Source organism: Helicoverpa armigera, chromosome 17, assembly GCF_030705265.1.
Source record: "Helicoverpa armigera isolate CAAS_96S chromosome 17, ASM3070526v1, whole genome shotgun sequence".
In the NCBI taxonomy this organism is placed as follows: Eukaryota; Metazoa; Arthropoda; class Insecta; order Lepidoptera; family Noctuidae; genus Helicoverpa; species Helicoverpa armigera.
In genome coordinates, this window is record NC_087136.1 from 5269699 (window position 1) to 5290506 (window position 20808).

The 20808-nt window shown below is 32.9% G+C and overlaps 1 protein-coding gene across 8 annotated transcripts in view; it reads left to right on the forward strand.

Annotated features, from left to right (window-relative positions):
• The window catches only part of LOC110381087 (small conductance calcium-activated potassium channel protein), a 121649-nt gene that overhangs the window by 19025 nt on the left and 81816 nt on the right, over window positions 1–20808 (forward strand). For 7 of the 8 annotated variants that reach the window (XM_064038793.1, XM_064038796.1, XM_064038792.1 and 4 more), the window contains one exon: window positions 5197–5229. The exons of the other annotated variant lie outside the window; for it this stretch is intronic. In XM_064038793.1, the coding sequence (XP_063894863.1) occupies window positions 5197–5229 (33 nt within the window). The remainder of the gene's footprint in view (window positions 1–5196; window positions 5230–20808) is intronic. 8 annotated transcript variants of the gene reach the window in all.

The following is a 20808-nucleotide window of genomic DNA, read 5'->3' on the forward strand; positions in this document are numbered from 1 at the left end:
ATTATAACTTATTACGTATCGAAAAATCGAGTGCAATTTTTTACCAGTCGCAATATTTTATAGGCTCTCTAGTTTGCATAGAAGACTTGTGTTGAATAATATTTGCATTGAAAATGTTCGAATACTGCAACTTATCTAACAAAGCAATGAGTCACAGTTTGTAAGTTCCTCAACTAATTAAGTATTCATGATCAAAGGACTTTTATACGAGGGCAAGTAACCCGTTCTTTTGAACTTCTGAGGTGTTAAAGTATTTGATTTAGTCTTAGAAGTTTTCTAGGGTACCCCTTTTTTTCTTTCAGTACGAAAATTACTTTATTCTCGTGTTAAAATCGTCTGTTATAATTAGTTATACATGTATTAAAATATGTATGCCACAAAATTAATCAAACAGCGATCCATTTAAGGCTTGTTTTTATTTTGTTGTTTATCAACAATAAGCGTCCCTTTAATCTCCTGTAAACTAATAAATTGTTATAGAAATGAAGTACTTAATTACTACGAACTTTTACCTATCTAACTTCCTGCAGCAAGTTTTGATCTGACCCACTAGTTCTAGCCTCTAACGTGTGCTATATAAAGTACTCTCAGAGTACTAGGAAACTCAATATGTGAAAGCCTGAGGCGGCGAGGAAAGTAGACCTCATAATTAATACTGACTTAGAAGCTGGACGATTTGAAAATACAATGTTGTAGCAAATAAATTGTGTCTTGTTAGCGAGTTTAAACTTAGAGATTGCGTTAGCTGAACTACACACTACAATAAAAATATTTTGTTGTAGTTAATAATTAAACCATTACCTAGAATATCACTAGAACAGTTAATCCAACATACGTAATTATCTAAGTTGATTTTGGGCTATATACGCAAAAGAAGTAGTGACATTCGATGTTTAATATCACGTCGTTTTTATGCAAAAATTATATGAATGGCAATTATTATTTGGAAAAATAAGAACTAACCACAGTCCGTCTTAACGCAGCTCTGGACTTATAAATTATGCGGAAAAATATGGCCATATATTCCATCATATTTCCTTATAAAAAAACACATTGGAAGGCGCGTTCTAATCGATGTAAAAGTACTTCATCTCCATTGGCTGGTAGATTAATCGTCTGTCAGTCATCGGGGTGATCATACTCGTTCTGTCGTTATAACCTGAAACGTCGGGTGGCTTTCACGATTTTTAGAAAACATTTATCGGAGCACAGATTTCTAGTGCTAATGGATTGGTTTAGCAATCAATTGTGATACCATGTTGTAGTAAACTTTGGTGTAGTATATAATAAACATTTCATTAGTTCATTATCGAGGAATTTTCACAGAAATGCAGAGAATATTGTCTTCAAATTAAAAAAGTTTAATTACAGTCCTTAAAAATAAAAACAGAAACAAAAACATAATAAACAAACTACAAAGAACTACAGCGTAACAATTAAAACAGTTTGTCACAAAAACAAAGTTACATAACTACGGGAAATTGTTTAATTGTTTCGCAATCACGGTGCCGTGCAAATGACAACCGCAGCAATCCTACAGGACAACTTAATGAAATTAATCATCACTTTGTTAACCTTTATACGAGTAAAATGTAGCACTTTAAGTAGATATAGGCATGTTTGAACATACATAATGTGCACAGTTGCAAAACTGAAACTGGTACGCAAGTTGTTTTGTAATAAGAGAATTAGCAGATGGATGTATTCAAACTTATAGCTCCATTTAAGAAGTAAGTCGAAATTGTAAGTGAAATATATGTTACGGGTAAAGCTAGAAGGTGGAGTAAACCTAGGTTTACCCGGGTTGACTTAGTATTACCCAGGCTTCTTGGGTAAAGTCCGAATAATAAGTAAAATAAATTTTACATTCGGGGTTTACCCATGCTCACCTAGGTCTACCCAACTCTGACTGGGTAATGTTAGGTGTTGCGTAATTTTCGAGCCCGTGGCGTTACTCTAAAAAGGTTTAATTGCAAAACAGAAAGTGCCACAAAGAAGTGTTCATGCAAAGCTGCAGGAAAATTGTGCAATTTTAAATGTCACAGCAGTTTATCTTGCTCAAATAAATAATTTCAATTTGAACAACACCGACCGTTATTAGTTTTTTTCTATTAAAGCTATTAAGTTTATGCTCTTCAAGCCTGTATATGTTTTTTTAAAATTATAAATGTTTAAAATGATCTTGGATTTTCATTTCACTAATTAATTACACAAATTTTTAACATTACCCAGTCAGAGTTGGGTAGACCAAGGTGAGCATGGGTAAACCCCGAATTAAAATGTATTTTACTTATTATTCGGACTTTACCCAAGAAGCTTGGGTAATACTAAGTCAACCCGGGTAAACCTAGGTTTACTCCACCTTCTAGCATTACCCGTAACATATACACTATGGTTTTTAATACCTATTAACAGTGCGTGCTCTCTGTAGTACCTATGTATATGTTTAAGAAATATTGAATTTATTATAGTGTTGCTCTATTATTTTTAAAATACACTTTAATAATTCATTAACATCAGCTAATCAATTTGTAGATGGTAGGTACACAGTTACTTTATACTACAGGATTTATTTTCATGATATTCAGTTGAGTATCACGCAGTAAGAGAGCCCACACATAAAATTTGTAGACTCTAGACTGCTTCTTATGAATTTCTTGTACAGAAAAAAGACTGTTATACACAATTATAAATAGAAACATCAAAATTCTTGCCAATTAACTTAAAGCTGACTGTTACAACGTGATGCAGTCTCGGTTGTTCAACGCAGCAATTATTTTCTCAGTTGACTCTGAACAAACATGTGTACGGTGGCTGATTTATTTCATTAACAACGACATTATTTATCGAAAGAATCTCTTTATATATCTCTTATTTTTATAAATGTTATAACTATAAATATGCGAAATAGCTTTTCGAGTGAATCAATTTGTTTTTTATTGGCAACGAATAATATTGCTTTGTAAACTAAAAATGGAAATTGCATTAAAGATATTAATGTGCTGCTAAGAAAAATTTAAAGTACATACTACACAGGTTTGTAAACACATTTTATGTGTCTCTTTTCAAGTGATTCGTATATAATTTATCGAACATAAAAGTATAGGTTCAATAAATACTGAAGGAGGTAGAGCCTGAGACAAAGGGCAATAAAAATATTTATTACAACAACACTGGCGAATTTATGTACTCGTACGTGGTTCAAATAGATGGAATTATGTTTTCTGAAAATGTACTTGAATTATTTCGGTATGTAAGAATTGTGATACCGTTGACTGCCGCTTGAATAAGAGTGGAAGGTAGCAGATTATGATACTCGAAGCGGAGTCTTGACATATTTTGTAATGAATTCCCGGAACATTACGTTCATGATATTTTCCTTTTCAATAGAAATTTTGAAGCATAGAAATATTATACAAATATGAAAGGAAACCTTTATTTGTGAGAACATATTTTGAAGCTTTGAAATCAAGCAATTATGTTTACTGGAAGCAGTGCGAGTAAATTCAGAAATCATTACTTCGGCTTTGGAATAAAAAATATTTTCTATTTTCTAAAGTTTCATATATTTAATAAAAAAAATAATCCAAGTACCAAAATCAGCACGATGATTGAAATATCATAAATATCTACACGTTTTTACCATAAAATACCAATAAAAATATTTATTGGTTCTTCACGAAATACTCAATATAGGTACCTACTACAACAATCAAATCGAACAACAATGAACGTCAATCGATATAGGAAACAATATAGTAACACAGGTGGTGAGAATTTGATGGACGGTCAACGCGCACAGAGGCAATGTACGTACAACAGCCTCGTTCGGACAACATATGCAATAAATCCACTACAAGCTACACGAGTTAGGACATAACAGGAATCTGCGCCCATTGTGCACAAACTTGGCAATACGCCAAAAGGTGCATTAGAGCAAAAACACTTAGCGTCAAACGTTAAAACTTCAACTTTTCATATTGTTCCAGATAGCGTCTGGATTGTTCGCGACTATGAACTTTTAAAACCAATTATCCCGTACTATGTCCCGTATTTAAGCTGTAAAGGGTTCTGCAGTAAGTTCATTTCGTAACGAATGCTCTTACTTTAAAATTGCACCTTATTTATGAGCCTCATTGAAACGAGAGCAAGGAACTTGCTCCATAATACACAAGGAATTCAGTTCATTGAAAAGTTCAACGATTCTCTAGCGAAGTGGATGACAATTATATGAGTTAACTTACAGACTTTGAAAATTGCTTCCTAGGTGTTAAATACTATCCCTCATTTTTATAAAGTTCACTATTTATGATTGCAATAAAATTACTGAAGTGTGAAAGGATAATGGACTAGAGTATAGTAGCAGTATATTCTTTATAGTTAGGATATGGGTAGTTTATACGTTATTCGATGTTTTTATACTGTTAGCTTTCAAAGTAATAAAATTTTATAGCGGCAGTATCTGACTGCCTGAACCACAGTTGTGGTGACTCGTTTTTCAGATCGACTGTTTGTGTTTTACAAGCTTTGTATATAGAACTTATTTTACTAACTCTTTTATTTTCTTCTTGGTTTTAGTTGACTGTTAATATCTAGTGTTTTGTTTTCTCATCTCATGTGTATCTTGAACTTCATTTTCATCTTGCTTCTAGCTACTTTAGATTTTCTACTCTTATGGAACGTTAGCGAAAAATAGTTATAATAATTCATTGAATGGTTTGAAGTAGATGTCACTACGGATCATCTGAAATTCATTCAAAGATTAATTAAACTTTTACACTCATAGACTAAATGGTGATGCATAATCACGATATCATTTTCGAACAACTGTTTGAATTCACAAGTGAAACTTCAACTGAGCGAATTTAATGAAGATTTAAATTTCCTCTTCAGTGAACACGAAAATTTGCATTTGATAAATGCTGGAATGTTCGATGAAATAATTTAATTCCGCTTTTGGCGCAACTGTAACACACAATAGCTTTAATTTTACAATCACATGATAAACAATAGCAAAATATTTCTTGTTTAACATTTCAATTATAATAATATTTGGTATTCATGATTGTGTGTTTTACTTTTTTTAAATTAGGGTTCATTTTTAGCCTAACGCTAAAACTGTTGCTTCAAGCGGAAAACAAAATTAAATATCGATCGCTATAACATTATACAAAGTATCATTAAATTCTGTTTTAGGCCTGTTCAGGACCTCGGGATCAGATGACACAGGTAACTGGACGAGAACTATACTTATTTTAGTCTTTGGAGCTTTTGAAGAACTATTTAGTGCTAAATATCGCTTTTGATATTGCTTTGGACGAAACGTGAGTAGTTGTGGAGATCTGTGTGAAAGATTTTTGGTGTTTTTATGAATGTTTCGAACGAAATTGTTCTCAAATGCAAACAGAAGAAGGTAAATGATAAATTGGATGTTTGCTTGTAGGACCCTTGCACATTTTTGAATAGAACCCCATTTGTTTGCGACTGGCTTTGATAATTTTGGCGCACTAAATGTGAATACAAATTCTGTTGACCAAGCATGAATCCCGCATCGATAGATAAATAATGTTTTCTTCAAGGTTATTTTTCTAGGATAGGCAGTGGACCGTGGTAAAAATGTAGGTCGATTGAACGGAAACGAATAGGAGGCATTACGTTAACGCCAACTTGTTCTTATATTTGTTGGGCTTCGCATGTGGCAGCGCTCCTAATAACTTAGTAACCGGATTAGGGTAGCTTAAAAATATGTGTAATCAGGGAATTTAATAAACTTGTACCTATGTAAATAGAAAGCATGTTACTTTTTAAGTGTTCTACTTTTATAGATGTGAAACGTATGCTAATTAAGGTATAGAAAGGTACGTTTATTATATTTTGGTCAAAATTTCTGATATTATATATTATCCTTGTTGTTGTGGATTGTTTATGCATGTAATATTTACGTATAAACGTGTCTGCGATAACTACAAAACAACATACATTAAAGAAAAAGAATTTCGAATAGAGACAAAGAATTAAGATAAGTCTTAATTAAGATTTATACATGCCTTCTCACAGTCCAACTTTGCGACTGAGTGATCCCCAAAATTACTTATACTGTACATCCAACATTACAAGAACTTTGTTACTACATCTTTGAAAACAATTTTCATTTCACAAAGCCAACAGCGTCAAAGTTCAAAGTGGCCCAATAAACACAGACTAGATTCAGACTGAATCTCATACAGATGCGGGTATATCTATATGCCAAGCAAAGTTAAGGCTATTTTAAGATAGGCCAGACATTCCTAGAATAGGCTTTGTTTTCGTACTAAATAAAACGTTTGATGAATTCTAGTACTGCTACGTTATGCGAAATTGAACGGAAAACAAACTCATTATTTTGTCTGCAAATAAGGGTCATCAAGATGATTGCTATAATACTATGAATGATTGGATTGCCTAGTAATAATTTGATGGAAATGAAGGATTTCCACTGAAGAGTTATAATGGGTTACAAGGTCAATACCAGTTACATTTTGATTTGGCATTGATATTTAATCTGTAATTTTTGAATCAGTATAGATGGAGAATTTTAAAAAAAGAAGGTGCTCTTTGATTTGTCGTCACATTTTTAGTCACAAAAACACCATTTCATAATATCTGGAATACTAAGGATTGATGATATCCTCTATATCATCAAAGCAATATTAAAATTGCATGTTTGCTAAAAGTACAGAACTTACAATTTATGTGTTTACGTTCATGTATGGGCAGGAATAGAACGAAAAGTACAAAAATAAATCAATCCCATCATTTTTGCGGACTAACCAAAAAAATGTTGAAACCTCCAAATGTGTACAGTATTTGGCTCCAAAAATCTGTGTCAACAAAAACAATACAAATAGAAACTGGAAACGCTGTAGTCCCCAATTGGTGTTGGCAGCAATGACAATGCACTCAATAACGACATGCCTGTGTCGGGAACAAATAACTACCTAACGAACTTGCTTTAATGGCAGTGTTTAGCTTTGGTAACTGGACCTGTAAGTCAATAACAGAAATAAACCGTCGTAAATCAAAAACTATTAAACATCTGTTGAACAATTGCCTAAAAAAATGACAGATTATGACGTTGCAGTAAGGTCGGTTTTGCAGCCACACTTTTTTTAGACAAGTGTTCAACAGATGTTTAAGTTTTTGTAATAAGGCCAAGAATGTCTATTTTATATAGACACTAAATCCACAATATCACTAAAACTATATTGTATTATTATATCACATTGAATTGCACTATTTATGTAACTTTTTCTAGTTGCCTGTTTTTGCGAGTTAAAGGATAACTGCTATCGTATATATTCAGACTTCAAACACACCTAAATAAAAGAAAAATAAGACCACATATTGCCTTATAAATCAAAAATGTATATTTCTTCAATAAATCATTTTAAGCTTTTGCTGTCCCCTAAACCGAAGCAGACTCTCTACAAATCATTTTCTACGTCATTTACATTCAATCTCTATTCTAATAAAAAGCTTTACGCGCACTAAAATCTTTTCAAAAAGATCTATTCAAAATTCTATGCTTTGTACTTAAACTCTGCGAAATATCTCAGAGCAACTAATATCACTCATCTCACGAAAAAGTGTACAACATACTCGTATAGAAGAAGATATTCTAAGATAACTTTACAAAGTTCATATTCCAGCTTCCTTCGTCTTAAGAAACAAAAGTTGCTTACTAGCCCGTGCAAGTTTTAGAAGTCAACCGAGCAACGTGACTTGTTCCGTGTGCAGTATTCATAGGCGACGAACTGGCAACACCGTTTGTTTAATACTACAAAACCCTTCTACGTTTTTGTTGCCAGTAAAAAATCGAACCACATTCCCTACGTCATTGGTGAACAAAACTCGTATGTTCATCAATAACGTCCACTACAGTCGGTAGTCTTAAAATATTCACGTCTATTTCCAAGGAAACTGATGCTTTTGCCCAGTGTATTTCTTGCTAATAATTCATCTTCGAACCAACAATACGAAGGAAATAAAACGTAGCCCAATTTAACGGAAAATGGGGCAAGAGACGTCGGTTGACCGATTAATTATTCGTTTGCTATCGAAGCTACGACTATCGTTGAGACCAAGGCACGCCGGCGACATCGATTGCTAGTAAGACTGCCCTACTGTAGTTACTATTTAAGCATTGAGGTTTAGAATCGATAATCAAGATTCGATTGTAAATATCGATATTGTCGACAGTTTGAAGCACTATTTAAACGATAGGAATACTCTACAATTTACACTTTCTATTTTGTAGTCGATTAAAATTTTGTTGTCTATCAATAAACGGTACTAATAATAGGCAATATTTGTTTAAAATCAGTAATTAAAATGTTTTGAACTACTTTTTATTTGAATTGAGATAATGACCTATTTGTTTTGGAATCACGCGTGTACCTGTATTGTTTCAACGATTGATAACATAAATCATAGTATGGTCACAATATTACTTGAAACTAAATGACCTAGATCAGTCTTAACACCGTCTTATTTAAAATAAGACACGTTTTATTTCAAAGGCAATGCTAATTCAGTGTATCGAAAAAGAATAGACAGCAATTAACAAAACTTCTGTCTAAACGTCTAAATTCATTAACAAAGTGCTGCTATAAAGTTTGATAGTCGCCAAGATCGTTGAGACGGTTCTAAAGGACATGTCCTGGTATATATTTTGTTGCGATGTAGCTTCGGCCATCAGATAGGGCATAGTTACGTCATACTGACGGCACGTTTCCATTTTGTCATGACGACAGATGGTCATGCAGTTTTGAAATGTTGTGAGATATTTTAAAGTAGCCACTTGCATGAAACTGCTTGGTAATACATTTTAAGTGATATTTATGGTTCAGTTAACGAATATAAATATGCAATTACTGGTGAAAACATTTGGTCAAATTATAGTCAAATCTTTGTGGTCGTTTTCGAGTTTAGAAACAGAAAAACTTTATTTTATATTTTATGGAAGTCTTGTCATATAGGTCTGAAATTTACAACACTTTTTCTGTTGTGCTTGTAAGCATCACTAGAAAGTTGATGGTAGCATATAGCCGGTATACTAGTAATACGATAGATAGAGGAACTACAGCGATAAGTTCCCGCCGCGATATCATGGAAACGCACTCCTAAGGGAGCGATGACACGATACCATCTTAATCCCAAGTTTCAGTGTCAACGAATTAATTGAGAACTGCGATACTGTGGAATAACGTTATCAATCCAAGTAACTTATCAGAACTACTCAAAGTTCTATGAAAGACCCAAGAAAGTTGCATTCGAATGAAAAATATGACTGGCCATTGCACATTTGTGCCCACGGTCAATTGGTGACGTTAGCTAATTCGATAACGTGTAATTAATGTTTTTATATCATAGCTTTTTTGAGAAAGAATGAAGATTTATTGATTATTGCCAAGATTCAAGGGCAACCTTAATCATTACACTTATATTCATAATAAAACATAAAATACTGACCTACCTTTTATTTACGCTACTCATAATTAACGATAATACTTGTTTATCATTGACTTATTTAAATATTTGCTTTTGTTGAGGTTAACGGAAAACGCAAAGCCGTATTCTGTTGGGATTCACAACATTTTGTGGTTACATTTTTATCAACATAGAGGCAGTAGATGTATGTATTGGTAATATGGTAAACTAGACTTTTTATGACTGTTCTAAGAATAGATAAAGGAATAAACTCAATTTTAATTTTTAAGGGATATCTGCTGTAACGATTACAATATTTCCACGAAACTGTTTGTAATAATTAGCCTACAAACTACAGTTGGAAACTCGACAGATTCTCATTTAATTTTCACAGAAGAAAATGTTTACTACATTAACTTTAGAGTTGAGCTGAACATTGCAGAAAAGTCCAACGATGCTTATTTCCTTTTGTTGTAATACAATATCCGGGAGCTTTTAAAAGAAAAATATCTACTATTTCTATATTTTCTGTTCGTTGTAGTATAGGATTACAATCTACTTAGAAACATCTGGTAGCCGATTCTGACTATGTTCTAAAGCTACTTTTATACAAAAAATAACTGTTTTTTTTTCGTTGTATAAAAAAGATTAGCTTTATTTAGGTGTTAACATTTCCTATTGCAATTTTCACGTTCCTTTGCATAATTGCTTAAGCTTTTATGTTTAAGTGCGCAGTTACGTAGGTTTTATACAAACACGAATTTACCTTTTTGGCCAGTTAGAGGAGCGAGGAATCCCTTCTTAGTACGTGATTATGTCACGGAAGGAGTTAGCTTTCGAAATTGCATGACCAAGGGTTGCTTTGGGATAATTAGCCCATTTATTTTTGTATGTTGGTAATAAAATTGGGAATTGTGCGGTTTGGTCAGGCTTTAGTGTTTGCGTTTAAGAAATTATTGAGGTACTGGTTTTAGTTTACTGTTTTAAATTTATCAGATAAATACAGATTTATAACGGCACTTAAATTGGTAATAAGTTTGGCTTTAAGTCGAGATAAGTTTTGACATGCACAAATATCTGATAATCGTATTATTTTTCAACCATCACACTGTTGCAGTGATACCAACAAAAATCGGTGTAACAGGACACATCTAAGTATAAAACATAAACACTGTTCAACAAGAAAAACTACAATAAAATACGCAAGAAACAACGAAACACTAGGCAATAATAAATTAACTTTACGAACAAATTAGAGCAATCTAATTAAAGAACGATAAATTTTCTTCCGAATTTAAAGTTATGTAACTGAACGCCCAGACAAAGACTGCCAGTATCTCGAAATTCTCCAGCTCGATGAGAAAATCGCATTGAATGAAATGAATTGAATGTCTGCTGGTATTCGGGGATTACAGCGTGAATATATTATCCGTTTTCTACCACAGTATAATGTTTGTGTATTGACGGTTGAGTTTTGGCTTAAATGTACAAATACACAAATAATTGTTCGACAAGTTACTATAATCAACGTTGTTTTGAAAAAATTAATTTTAGTTGACAATGATGATGGCGGCAAATGACAGTGCCGTTTTTTATTCAAAGTTATCAAAACTTGAAAATATATGAAACTTTATTAGTATTTTTTTATCAATCTTTTGGATGTTTGCTAGTAAAACTTAATTGAAAAAACATATTGCTTAGGCACCGATATTTTCCAAGTAACCGCAGCATTTTTAACTGTAATTTATTTAACGTAGTTTTTATTTTACTACATAGTAACACGATTTTCAAGAAAAATGCGTCTACAAAACTAAAAATACTCTAGTGGCCAATAATTGAAACATAAAACAAACGTACCACGGTGACCATAAAGCGTCTAACGTTGGGTATAAAACTACGTATTATGAAATAACTTGCTTCATCGCACGCTTACACCTAACCTATAAAGGGTTTGCACTTGGAAAGAAAGGCCACTTTACATGTATATTATACGTATAACTCCAATTTCTATGGTAATGTGCAAAGGAAGGAAAAATAGTGGGTTTTAGCTGTATATCTTGAGCTTAATGAAGGAAACAACTAAATGTTACAGTATTCAGTTAGTTGTAGATGGAGTTACAACACACTTATGCCGTAATAATTTATTCACTGACTGCTTCTAATAACGTACATTAGAGCATATCCCTAGTCGAGGATATGTATAACAGCAAATCTTTACTAATATCATAAATAGGTACAAAAGTAGGTAATTCTGTGTGTCTGTCAAAACTACGGAACCGATTCAAATGTTCGGTAGGCATTATAATTTAGAGCCAAGAAAAGAACACATACCCAGTTAGGTACCTACATATTATCCAGCTCCAGGATGTAGTTTCCTCCGGATAATGATGGAACCGCGGGGAACAACTCTTATCCTAGATATAAGTACGCCTTATCATAACCTCACCCAATTATAATAATCGTATTATCTAACGTAAAACACGACCTCTGCGCGGCAGCATTAAATATAAAATAAAATGTTTTCCTACACCATACGTGCAGAATCTCATATACTCCGAATTTAAATTCCACTCGGGTCTCATATAGTCACTTCTAAAAATGTGTCTCTTGCTTCTATCCTTGCGACTGCGATCTTTAGAGACATTTTGTAAAAGCTGTACTTATGATTTTATCGGGATTTCCTTTGCGTTATCATTATCCCGCTTTCTAAGATTAATTTTATTTTGTTAACTTTTTATCCTGGGCTATAATAATGTGTATTGTACTTGTATTTTTTAATAAAGTTTCTGTAAGCTTGAGGCTAAAAACGACGACGTATTTTTAACATCATCTTGCACTATCAATTGTTTTAGTCTAGACGACTTCTTTCTATACATCGTACGAAATGACATAAATGTGTATTGTATACTGTCCTTCTCCAATTTATGTAAATGAACAATTTACAGCAAATTGCATTAAACGATACAATAAGATCAGATCAGAAATCCGATGAAATCCTGTCTGATAGAAACAAAGGGGAGTAGACAGCAAGCTTTTAAAATTTCAGTCTCGGTTATTATCCCCTTTGTACAATACCGACGGGATAAAATGCAGTGGTTATGTAGAACTGTTATATAAAAAAAGCTTGTTGTGTTTCGCTTTATGGTTCAAATTAGGTAAAAACATGATACGTGGAATAATTTTATTTAAATTCTGGTATCAATCTAAGTGGTTGCACTAAATCTTACCTAATTACGCATATTTATCTTATATGGTTAAATTACAAACTACGTAGCTATACCACAGATCACAGACAAAATAGTAGGTATGTGTGACATAGATTAAACGAGAGATTTGTCTTTGTTGCAACCTTACCCAGTTTGAGCGAATAGAACTACAACGCACCACTTAAATATAAAGCCTTTTGTAATATAGATCTAACCCAATCCCTACAGGGCATTAAATATAATTCTTATAATAAAAAAACAACTAAAATGAAAAGCTTTACTCGAGTAAAATGAAGTGAATCGAGAATCGTAAGCTCAGTTATTCGCATTCGGCCGCCCGACCATCGAAACAATAACATTAACATATTCCAATAAAACCCACTGAGATGTATCAAATTCCCCACTGATTCCATTATAAGAACGTATTCATTAACAACACAAAAAAAAGAAACTTCGTTGCCAATAAACGAACTGTGAAAACCTAGCAATTAATGCATGCCATTTTATTTACATTTTGTTACCGAATAGCTTTGTCACCTCGACAAATGTCATAAATACACTTCGGACGTAACCTAAAAAGAACTTTAATCCCGAGTGATAAGATAGTTTATTGATTGGAAATAAATCGCGTCGTAATTCTTGTTAAATAGGATAGTGGGTGAATGTTTCACTTGGGTGGGGCTTTTGTGTAATAAAACGAATGCTTTCCTGCGTCTGGACGTCGATAGATACGCGTGCTGTAAAATTTCGAAGAAGATAGTCCAAGGGAATTCTGTACTTTGTGAAATACAAAGTCTCTCTTTAAAATCTTATCTACTTTTGATAAAGTAGATATCGGATTGTGTGACGGTTTTTATCACTTTTCACGTGCCCGAAAAGTCTATAGATACAGCGCAGCTTTTCACGGAAAGGCAAATATCAACATAGGCAAAGCTCAAAAAAGTTCAAAAAATACACGCTACTGCTCACTTTGATACTCACACTATTCATGTATGTATAGTAACCTAGTTGCGTATTTACAGCCTTTTAGATCACAGTATACATAGCTAAATAAGACAGTAAAAAAAGAAAGGTCTAGAAAGTAAGAACGTGAAGTGTATGTGATGTAATGTGACAACGAATTCCTAAAAATCGCTGCTAATGCATTTGAAAACAATATCCATAATTTGGAATTTATTCTGGGCCATGAGAGAACATCTATAAATATTCCAGACTAAAAGCTTTGCCGGAATAGCAGATAAGCCCATTTTACCTGTCTACGAGTGTTCCGGATAGACTGATGTTTCAAATCGAGTTTACTTTAGTTACATTTTTAAACGTTGGAAGTTACGAATGTTACTGCAATCATATTAGATTAAATTATAAAACTGAGTCCGTAACTATTTCCAATTCTAACTGCTTAATTCTAAGCTTAGCTAATAATACAAAATGAGTATAATGACCTATTCTACTTTATAACTAGGAATTGTGTAATCCTAGCAACAAAAAATCTAGCATTTCAGTAATCCAACGTACAAACTCTCTCTTTCCCTTGCCAATGTAAAATCGCCACAAACCAGTGTGCCCAAATGAAAAAGTGACAAACAGTAACGAACGTGCTCCCATTTCTGTGCAATGTAAAAAATGCCGATTGGATTTTGTTATTGACTTTAGGTCACTTGTCATTCATAGAAAAAAAAACATATGGTAGACCAACACTGTTTGAGGATTGGCCCCTAGAACTTCGAAGTATATTTTTATAACACCATAAAAGCAATATATTTTCTTACAGGATAGAGTTGAATAAAATGTCATTGACAGGATTGCGGATACGAGAAGAGGGAAATGTATAAACATGAGAATAATACGAGGAAGTGTATTGGGGATTTAGGCAAGTCGTTACAAATACAAAGAAACGTGCGTATTGCCACTTGTATTTTTTTTCTACCATTAGAATAATAAAAACACTTTGTAGCTTTGTGGTTGAAAAAACTCATTGTTTAATACAGCAGTTATTGAAGAGGGCCCAATTTATTGCTTTGAATAAAAAAGTACAGTCTGATTTGAGCCATGAAACAAACAAAACAAAACAGATTAATCTAAAAACCGAAACTAAAATGATCCCCGTATTAAAAAACAGTTCTAATCTAATTTTTCATCATGTAACCAAATAAGAGATGAAATAAAATGGAAATTAGTTTCTCGGATTGAAATCTAGGCCGCTCGAGTCCTCCCGAAGCCACCGCAAGCCTGGCTTCGGAATCAGAATGATTCCGACTCTAAGCGAGTTTTTTGCGGCAAAGCCAGTTGGCACACCACAACGCGGTCTGACAAATTTCGTATTTTAATTTTTTTCCCAGTACGCAAATACACTTTGTGAGATTAACGACCTTTTTCGTTTTATATGGCCAGTATTAGAATAAAAAATTAAAATTGTGGTTTGGAGCTTTTAAAAATATTAAATGGAACAAAAAGTGTTTAGGATATATTTTAATTGAAACTTTTTATGCATGTCAAATGCTCGGCTGGGTTTCGTTTTTGAAGGCTAGTATTAATTTGATAATATTTCATCAAGAGTGTAATGTATGAGGAAGATTATGTAAAAGCTGCTTTCATCAACAAATGAGCAGACATTCTAGGGCCTATTAGGAGTCGCTCACTTAACGAGCCGACTTTGAACCTGGTAGTTAATAAAAATGTTAAATTACATAGATTTGTCAATCGTGAGAAAGATTTATATTACTTTGCTACTTATATAACGTATTAATATAACGTTAAAATCATTAAAATGTGTGTAGGCAGGAGATTTTTTCGTTAGAAATACAATTAAAGAAAAACTTGTAAGTATATTCCAAAATCTTTTACAAAAGAATACTTGTTAAAAGATCTATACAAACTTCAAAGGAGACCAATTAATGAAGCTTAGCCCTCACCTTTTCAAAACAATTGAAACAATTAACACAGTTACAACTTCTGTACTGTCCTTAATCGTATTACGAATACTTTATAAATACTAGTCTAAACAAATGGAAATTTCTAGTACCTAGTGTTGACTAATAAAATTTTATCACACAATAAATAGCCAGCCTTTTATCTTGTCCGTAAAAGAATTTCATAAAACGAGGTTGTCGTAAAAGTAGGGATGGACGTAGGTTTATTACAATGGCAGTGTGCATGCATGCAGCTGCAATCAACTGTGAAGTAATGAGATGGCTTCAATAGTATCAGATGCAGTGACGTGGTCTATTGTGTTTCTGCATCATCTCTTGTGAGAATTACCTCAGTGTGGGCTGAGATTAGATTGCTATTTTATTCCTTGTATCTCGTTCAACCATTTGTTTATTTGTATTAATTTTCATTTTCATTCTGCTCTGGGGATAAGATGTTACAGCAAAACCGCTTTCTGCATTTTCACTTCGCGTTGAAGATTTTGAAATTTGCATGTCGTGGAAGATGAAATAAGGATTTTGAGTGATATTTTCTTGTACTGACTGATGACTGGTTAGACTTTTGTTTTCTGTTTGATACTAAAATGCTTTTGCAACATTTTAAATTATCTTTCTTGGAGCAAAAAAAATCCTAAACAATCGTTCCAGTAACTATATTAATATTCACTCTATTAATTCATTTGGATTGGAAGCTCTAATATTATTTTAAATAATGGTTATCATAAAATTTATCCCAGTTATCTTAGTGCTGTTTATGAACCAAATTCAGTTTACTATCTTAACATTAAGCATAACAGTGCGCGTCATACATAATTACACATAATTTAATACTCATTAGCATATCTCTGTTCGTTATAATCCCTTTAGAGCAACGTTATACAAAGTCTGTCCAATGCACAAGACGGCAAGCCGTACGTTTAACAAACACGTGAGCTTTGGGGAATTAAGCCGACACTTTAAACGTATAATATCTAAGAGCAATTTATATTCATCTCACATATTACAAGACTATTTATAACGAAAACAAATGTTGTAAAAAATAATGAAGTGTTCATTCCAACGAAATTAAATCAGGATTGAATGGATATTGATGGATCATGTTTTGGATAGAGACAAAAACGTAAATTAGGTTCACGGCCCTTGAGATCCTTCAATTTCGTAAAACAAAATTGATATGAACGTTATAGGAAACGCGCTGAGATCAAATTTATTTATAAACCAAGCTACATGTTTCCATACCCGACGATCATTTGCATAAGCCAAATTTATCTTTGACAGCTGATAAAACCTTGACTTAACTGTAAAACCCCAATTTTCTGACAGTGAACATTTACCCACGTCATATGAAAAACATATTATTTAGGGAAATATGCAAGTTGTAAAGCGAAACAAAATGGGTAGCAAAATACGAAAAGGGTGTGGAACACATCACATTACCCCAATCATCATATTAGGATGGGTTCAAAATAACAGTGTTCCGGCAAATTGATGCCCTATGCCAACCTTCCTAACTTTAACATAGTTCCGAAGTAATCCGCTTCATTAGTTTTTGCGAAAACAAAATCTCATTCAATTTATATAGCCTAGTGTAGCTGTGTGTTGGAAAATGTTAATGGATGGACTGAGTGTTAAATACGACTCCCCTATAAACCATATAGTTTTATATGTAAAAGCTAGCAAAATAAATAAAACCTACGTCCCAACAATGGGTTTTTCATCTGCAATTTTATGGAGGTTTCACAGCCAAGCTTTAATGTTTAAAGCTCCTTTTACGACTTTGACATAATTTTTAATAGTATAAAAAAACAGATCAATTTACTTCAAGACTCACTAATTAAGTCACAAATATAATCAAAATCATTCCTCACAATTGAAGCCCACATAACGTTTTCTTTTCACCAGTTTGACAGACACATATTGTCTGCTTAAGACCACAGACGTAGGCTTAGAGATCCAGGCAGTATTTCACCCATACAATATAAACAAATGTACTAGCTAGCGAATAAAAATAAAAGAACTAAGTAACTTTCCCACATAGCGGGGAAATATTCATTACGGTGAAAGGTTCCCACCATTATAATACTTATTCAGGGGGTGCTATGCATTAATATTGATCAACTGAATCACGCGCTGGCCTTGTATTTTATTCGCAGATGTAAAAACCCTTGGAATTGACCTTGTAATATATTTATTTTATTTTTACACTTCCCTTTATTTTCTCGGCGCGGAAGCAAAATGTTAATTAATATTTTCCACGTTTTACGACTACGAGTGTTTTTATAAAATTAACACAATTTTATGTTTTCATTGAACTCTGTGCTTGTTAGTGAGTGCTAGGTCATAAGATAAAGATGATCATTAAGTTTTGAAAAAAAGTACTGATGGATAACATTTTTTTTTATCTCAAGAAAAATCAAGCAAAACGAAAAGATGACCAACAAAAATTTAAAATAACTTAAAATATCGAATTATCAACAATGGTATTATTTTTCAGCCCAAACACACTTTTCGATCATGACATTCCAAAAATAAACAAAATCGTTAACGTTGAAAATTGAAATCATAAGTTGTCATATCAATATCCCATGTAATTTGATAACAGAGATTCGACGTCTAAAAACTCAAACAGATAACGCAAAGTCCTTGAACTCGAGAAAATCCAAATGTATAAGGAAACTATGCCCTCTATACGAATTTATATACATTGTCGTGGACATGCGTATTGGCCGCTTATACGAACCGAAGCACGAATCTTCTTCACCACAAATGGCGTGACGCGCTAATTTGGGCTTTATGCCACTGAGTTGGGAGTTCTAAATTGATCCGGCGGCGCCGCGAGCAGGCGCTCTATGTTGGGCGGAGGCATCGAATCGGGGGTGATTCAGTTGGAAACTCGCCGTATAAGGGGTAGTATCGCGCTCGCGCCCCGCTCGATACATAATCACTGATCAAAACCTTCCGAGATGACACCTCTCAATCCATCCAAGGAGACAGTTTTTTAGAATGTCAGTGTTATTTGTATTAAAAAATAAACATTTAAAATAAATTTATTTACGGTTAAACGTTTCGGACGCCGGCTGTCAGAATCATTGAAATCAAATACGTGTCGTTCGTTCGTCTACACGTTGTTGTTTTAATAAAAAAGTAATATAAAATCAGACTGATTTGTTAGTGTTCTTTTCGTTTTCATTTTGGAGTGTTGTTTTGTTTGTTAGTTTCAAAATAAGTTCCTAAAATTAAACTAAACTAGGATTTTTAAAGTGATCGGTTAACAACAATAACATTATATGGATATACCTAATGCCGAAGTGCATCTGTAATGGCTGTGATTTAAACCTTCGCCGCTGGGTATAAAACTTGAATTCCTGAAAAAATATTTTGTTTTGCTTTAAGGCTTTATGTAGACACGATTGGCAAAATCGGCTTTATTCTTTGTTTTTTTCGTTATATTATTTCAAATGATATGCTTTCAAATGTTTTATCTATTCAACATTTTACGAACACAATTTTATGGCCACTTAATTATAACCTAACCTCAAAGCAATATTTTACTTTTAAAACTGAACGTTCACACCCATTTATTAAATCGTTTTCAATCTTACTCACAAGCCATGTACACTATACAATATTTTCTAAATAACTCCACTATTTTATGCAAATGTCAGTACAAACAGTTCCATTATAATAATGAAATTGTTAATTAAATTTACTTTGAGTAGAATATAGGTACACCTGCGTTGAATGGAGCGTTTAAATAGTAGGTAGGTAGTTGTTAATAATTAAATAATTGAATACATATGAATTGTGGATTCATGAACGTGGTTCGAGTGAAACAGCTTGCGCTCCTTAATAAAGGAGAATATATAATTTTCCTCAATAACTTTACAGTGAATTATAGGTTATACAAGGCAGGTTTGACACATGGATAGTACCTACTCATTTTTACTCATATTTTTTACTATGAGAAAAAAAAGAAGCTACAAAATTTTGAACCAAATTTCTCATACATATTTACAAACACAGATATTTTTTACAATTCCTGTGTTGACCTCATAATAAAACTTTCTGTAATAATGGCCGATGGTCGAGGTTTCATTTATTTTCGACTTTTCATTAGTCGAAAATTACCCAGAAATATGGCTTCAACAACTGCTGGTATTAAGTACCATATGTTATACCTCGTAACAAGAAACGCTATAATTCTGAACAACGTCATCGTATTTTATAGTTTCATCAACCACCAATTAGTTCTGTCACTTTACTGAACATAAAAGTGGATTCTCACACTTACAGGCTATGTCCTACATTTTTATGTATTTAACCTACTTGCTTGAGGGAAGATAAAAAATAAAATAAATCTGTTATTACCTATTTTCTACATTTTTCACAGACATTATAGGTTATTAGAGACAAATATCCATGGTTGATGCAATACCAGTATGAAAATGTTTTTTTTTATATTGAAAGAAAGTAGCACTTGTAACATGTTTTTGGTCAGAAGTCAATTTCGTTCTCAGATTTTCAATAATTACATTGACGTGAATGAAACGTTGTATCAAAAATACTAAACCCCTGAATGCTATAAGTATGTCGTCAATCCAACATTGACAATAAAATACCTAAAGTTGCCATCGTAAAATTGTTGTACAATGGAAAAGCATAAAAACAAACGCACAAAAGAATGCCAGTAACGCAAAAAAAACTTTCGTAACCATTCCAGAAGGCATGAAAAAAATTGTTTTCAAACTGTGAGCCCAGATATTTTTTTTTCACAAACCAAAAAATTTAGCGTACAAAAATATTTTTACCATGACCTGATTTGACTGTGGCTCCTCATTAAATAAATCTGATAAAAAAAAACAACACAAAAGATAAAGGCGCGAAAAATTGTGTACTTTAAAGATAACGATACCTACTTAATAATAATGTTATCTTATTATATTCCAGAGAATTATGTAAACCTTATGCAAAGCATTGTTTTCAAGCTTAAGTGTTCATGGGTCAATACCCTTTGAATAAATTAGTCGAATGATTACTATAAGTAATATTTTAAAGTAGGCCAGACGTACGTACTTATAGAATATGGTTACAGCAAAAGAAACCTTTTGTCCGAAGAAAATATTTTTAATCTTACTTCTATGTGGTGTAGTTAAACATTTTCGATAATAGTCACTAGAGTAGAAAAATTGGGATTGAAATTTATGTTT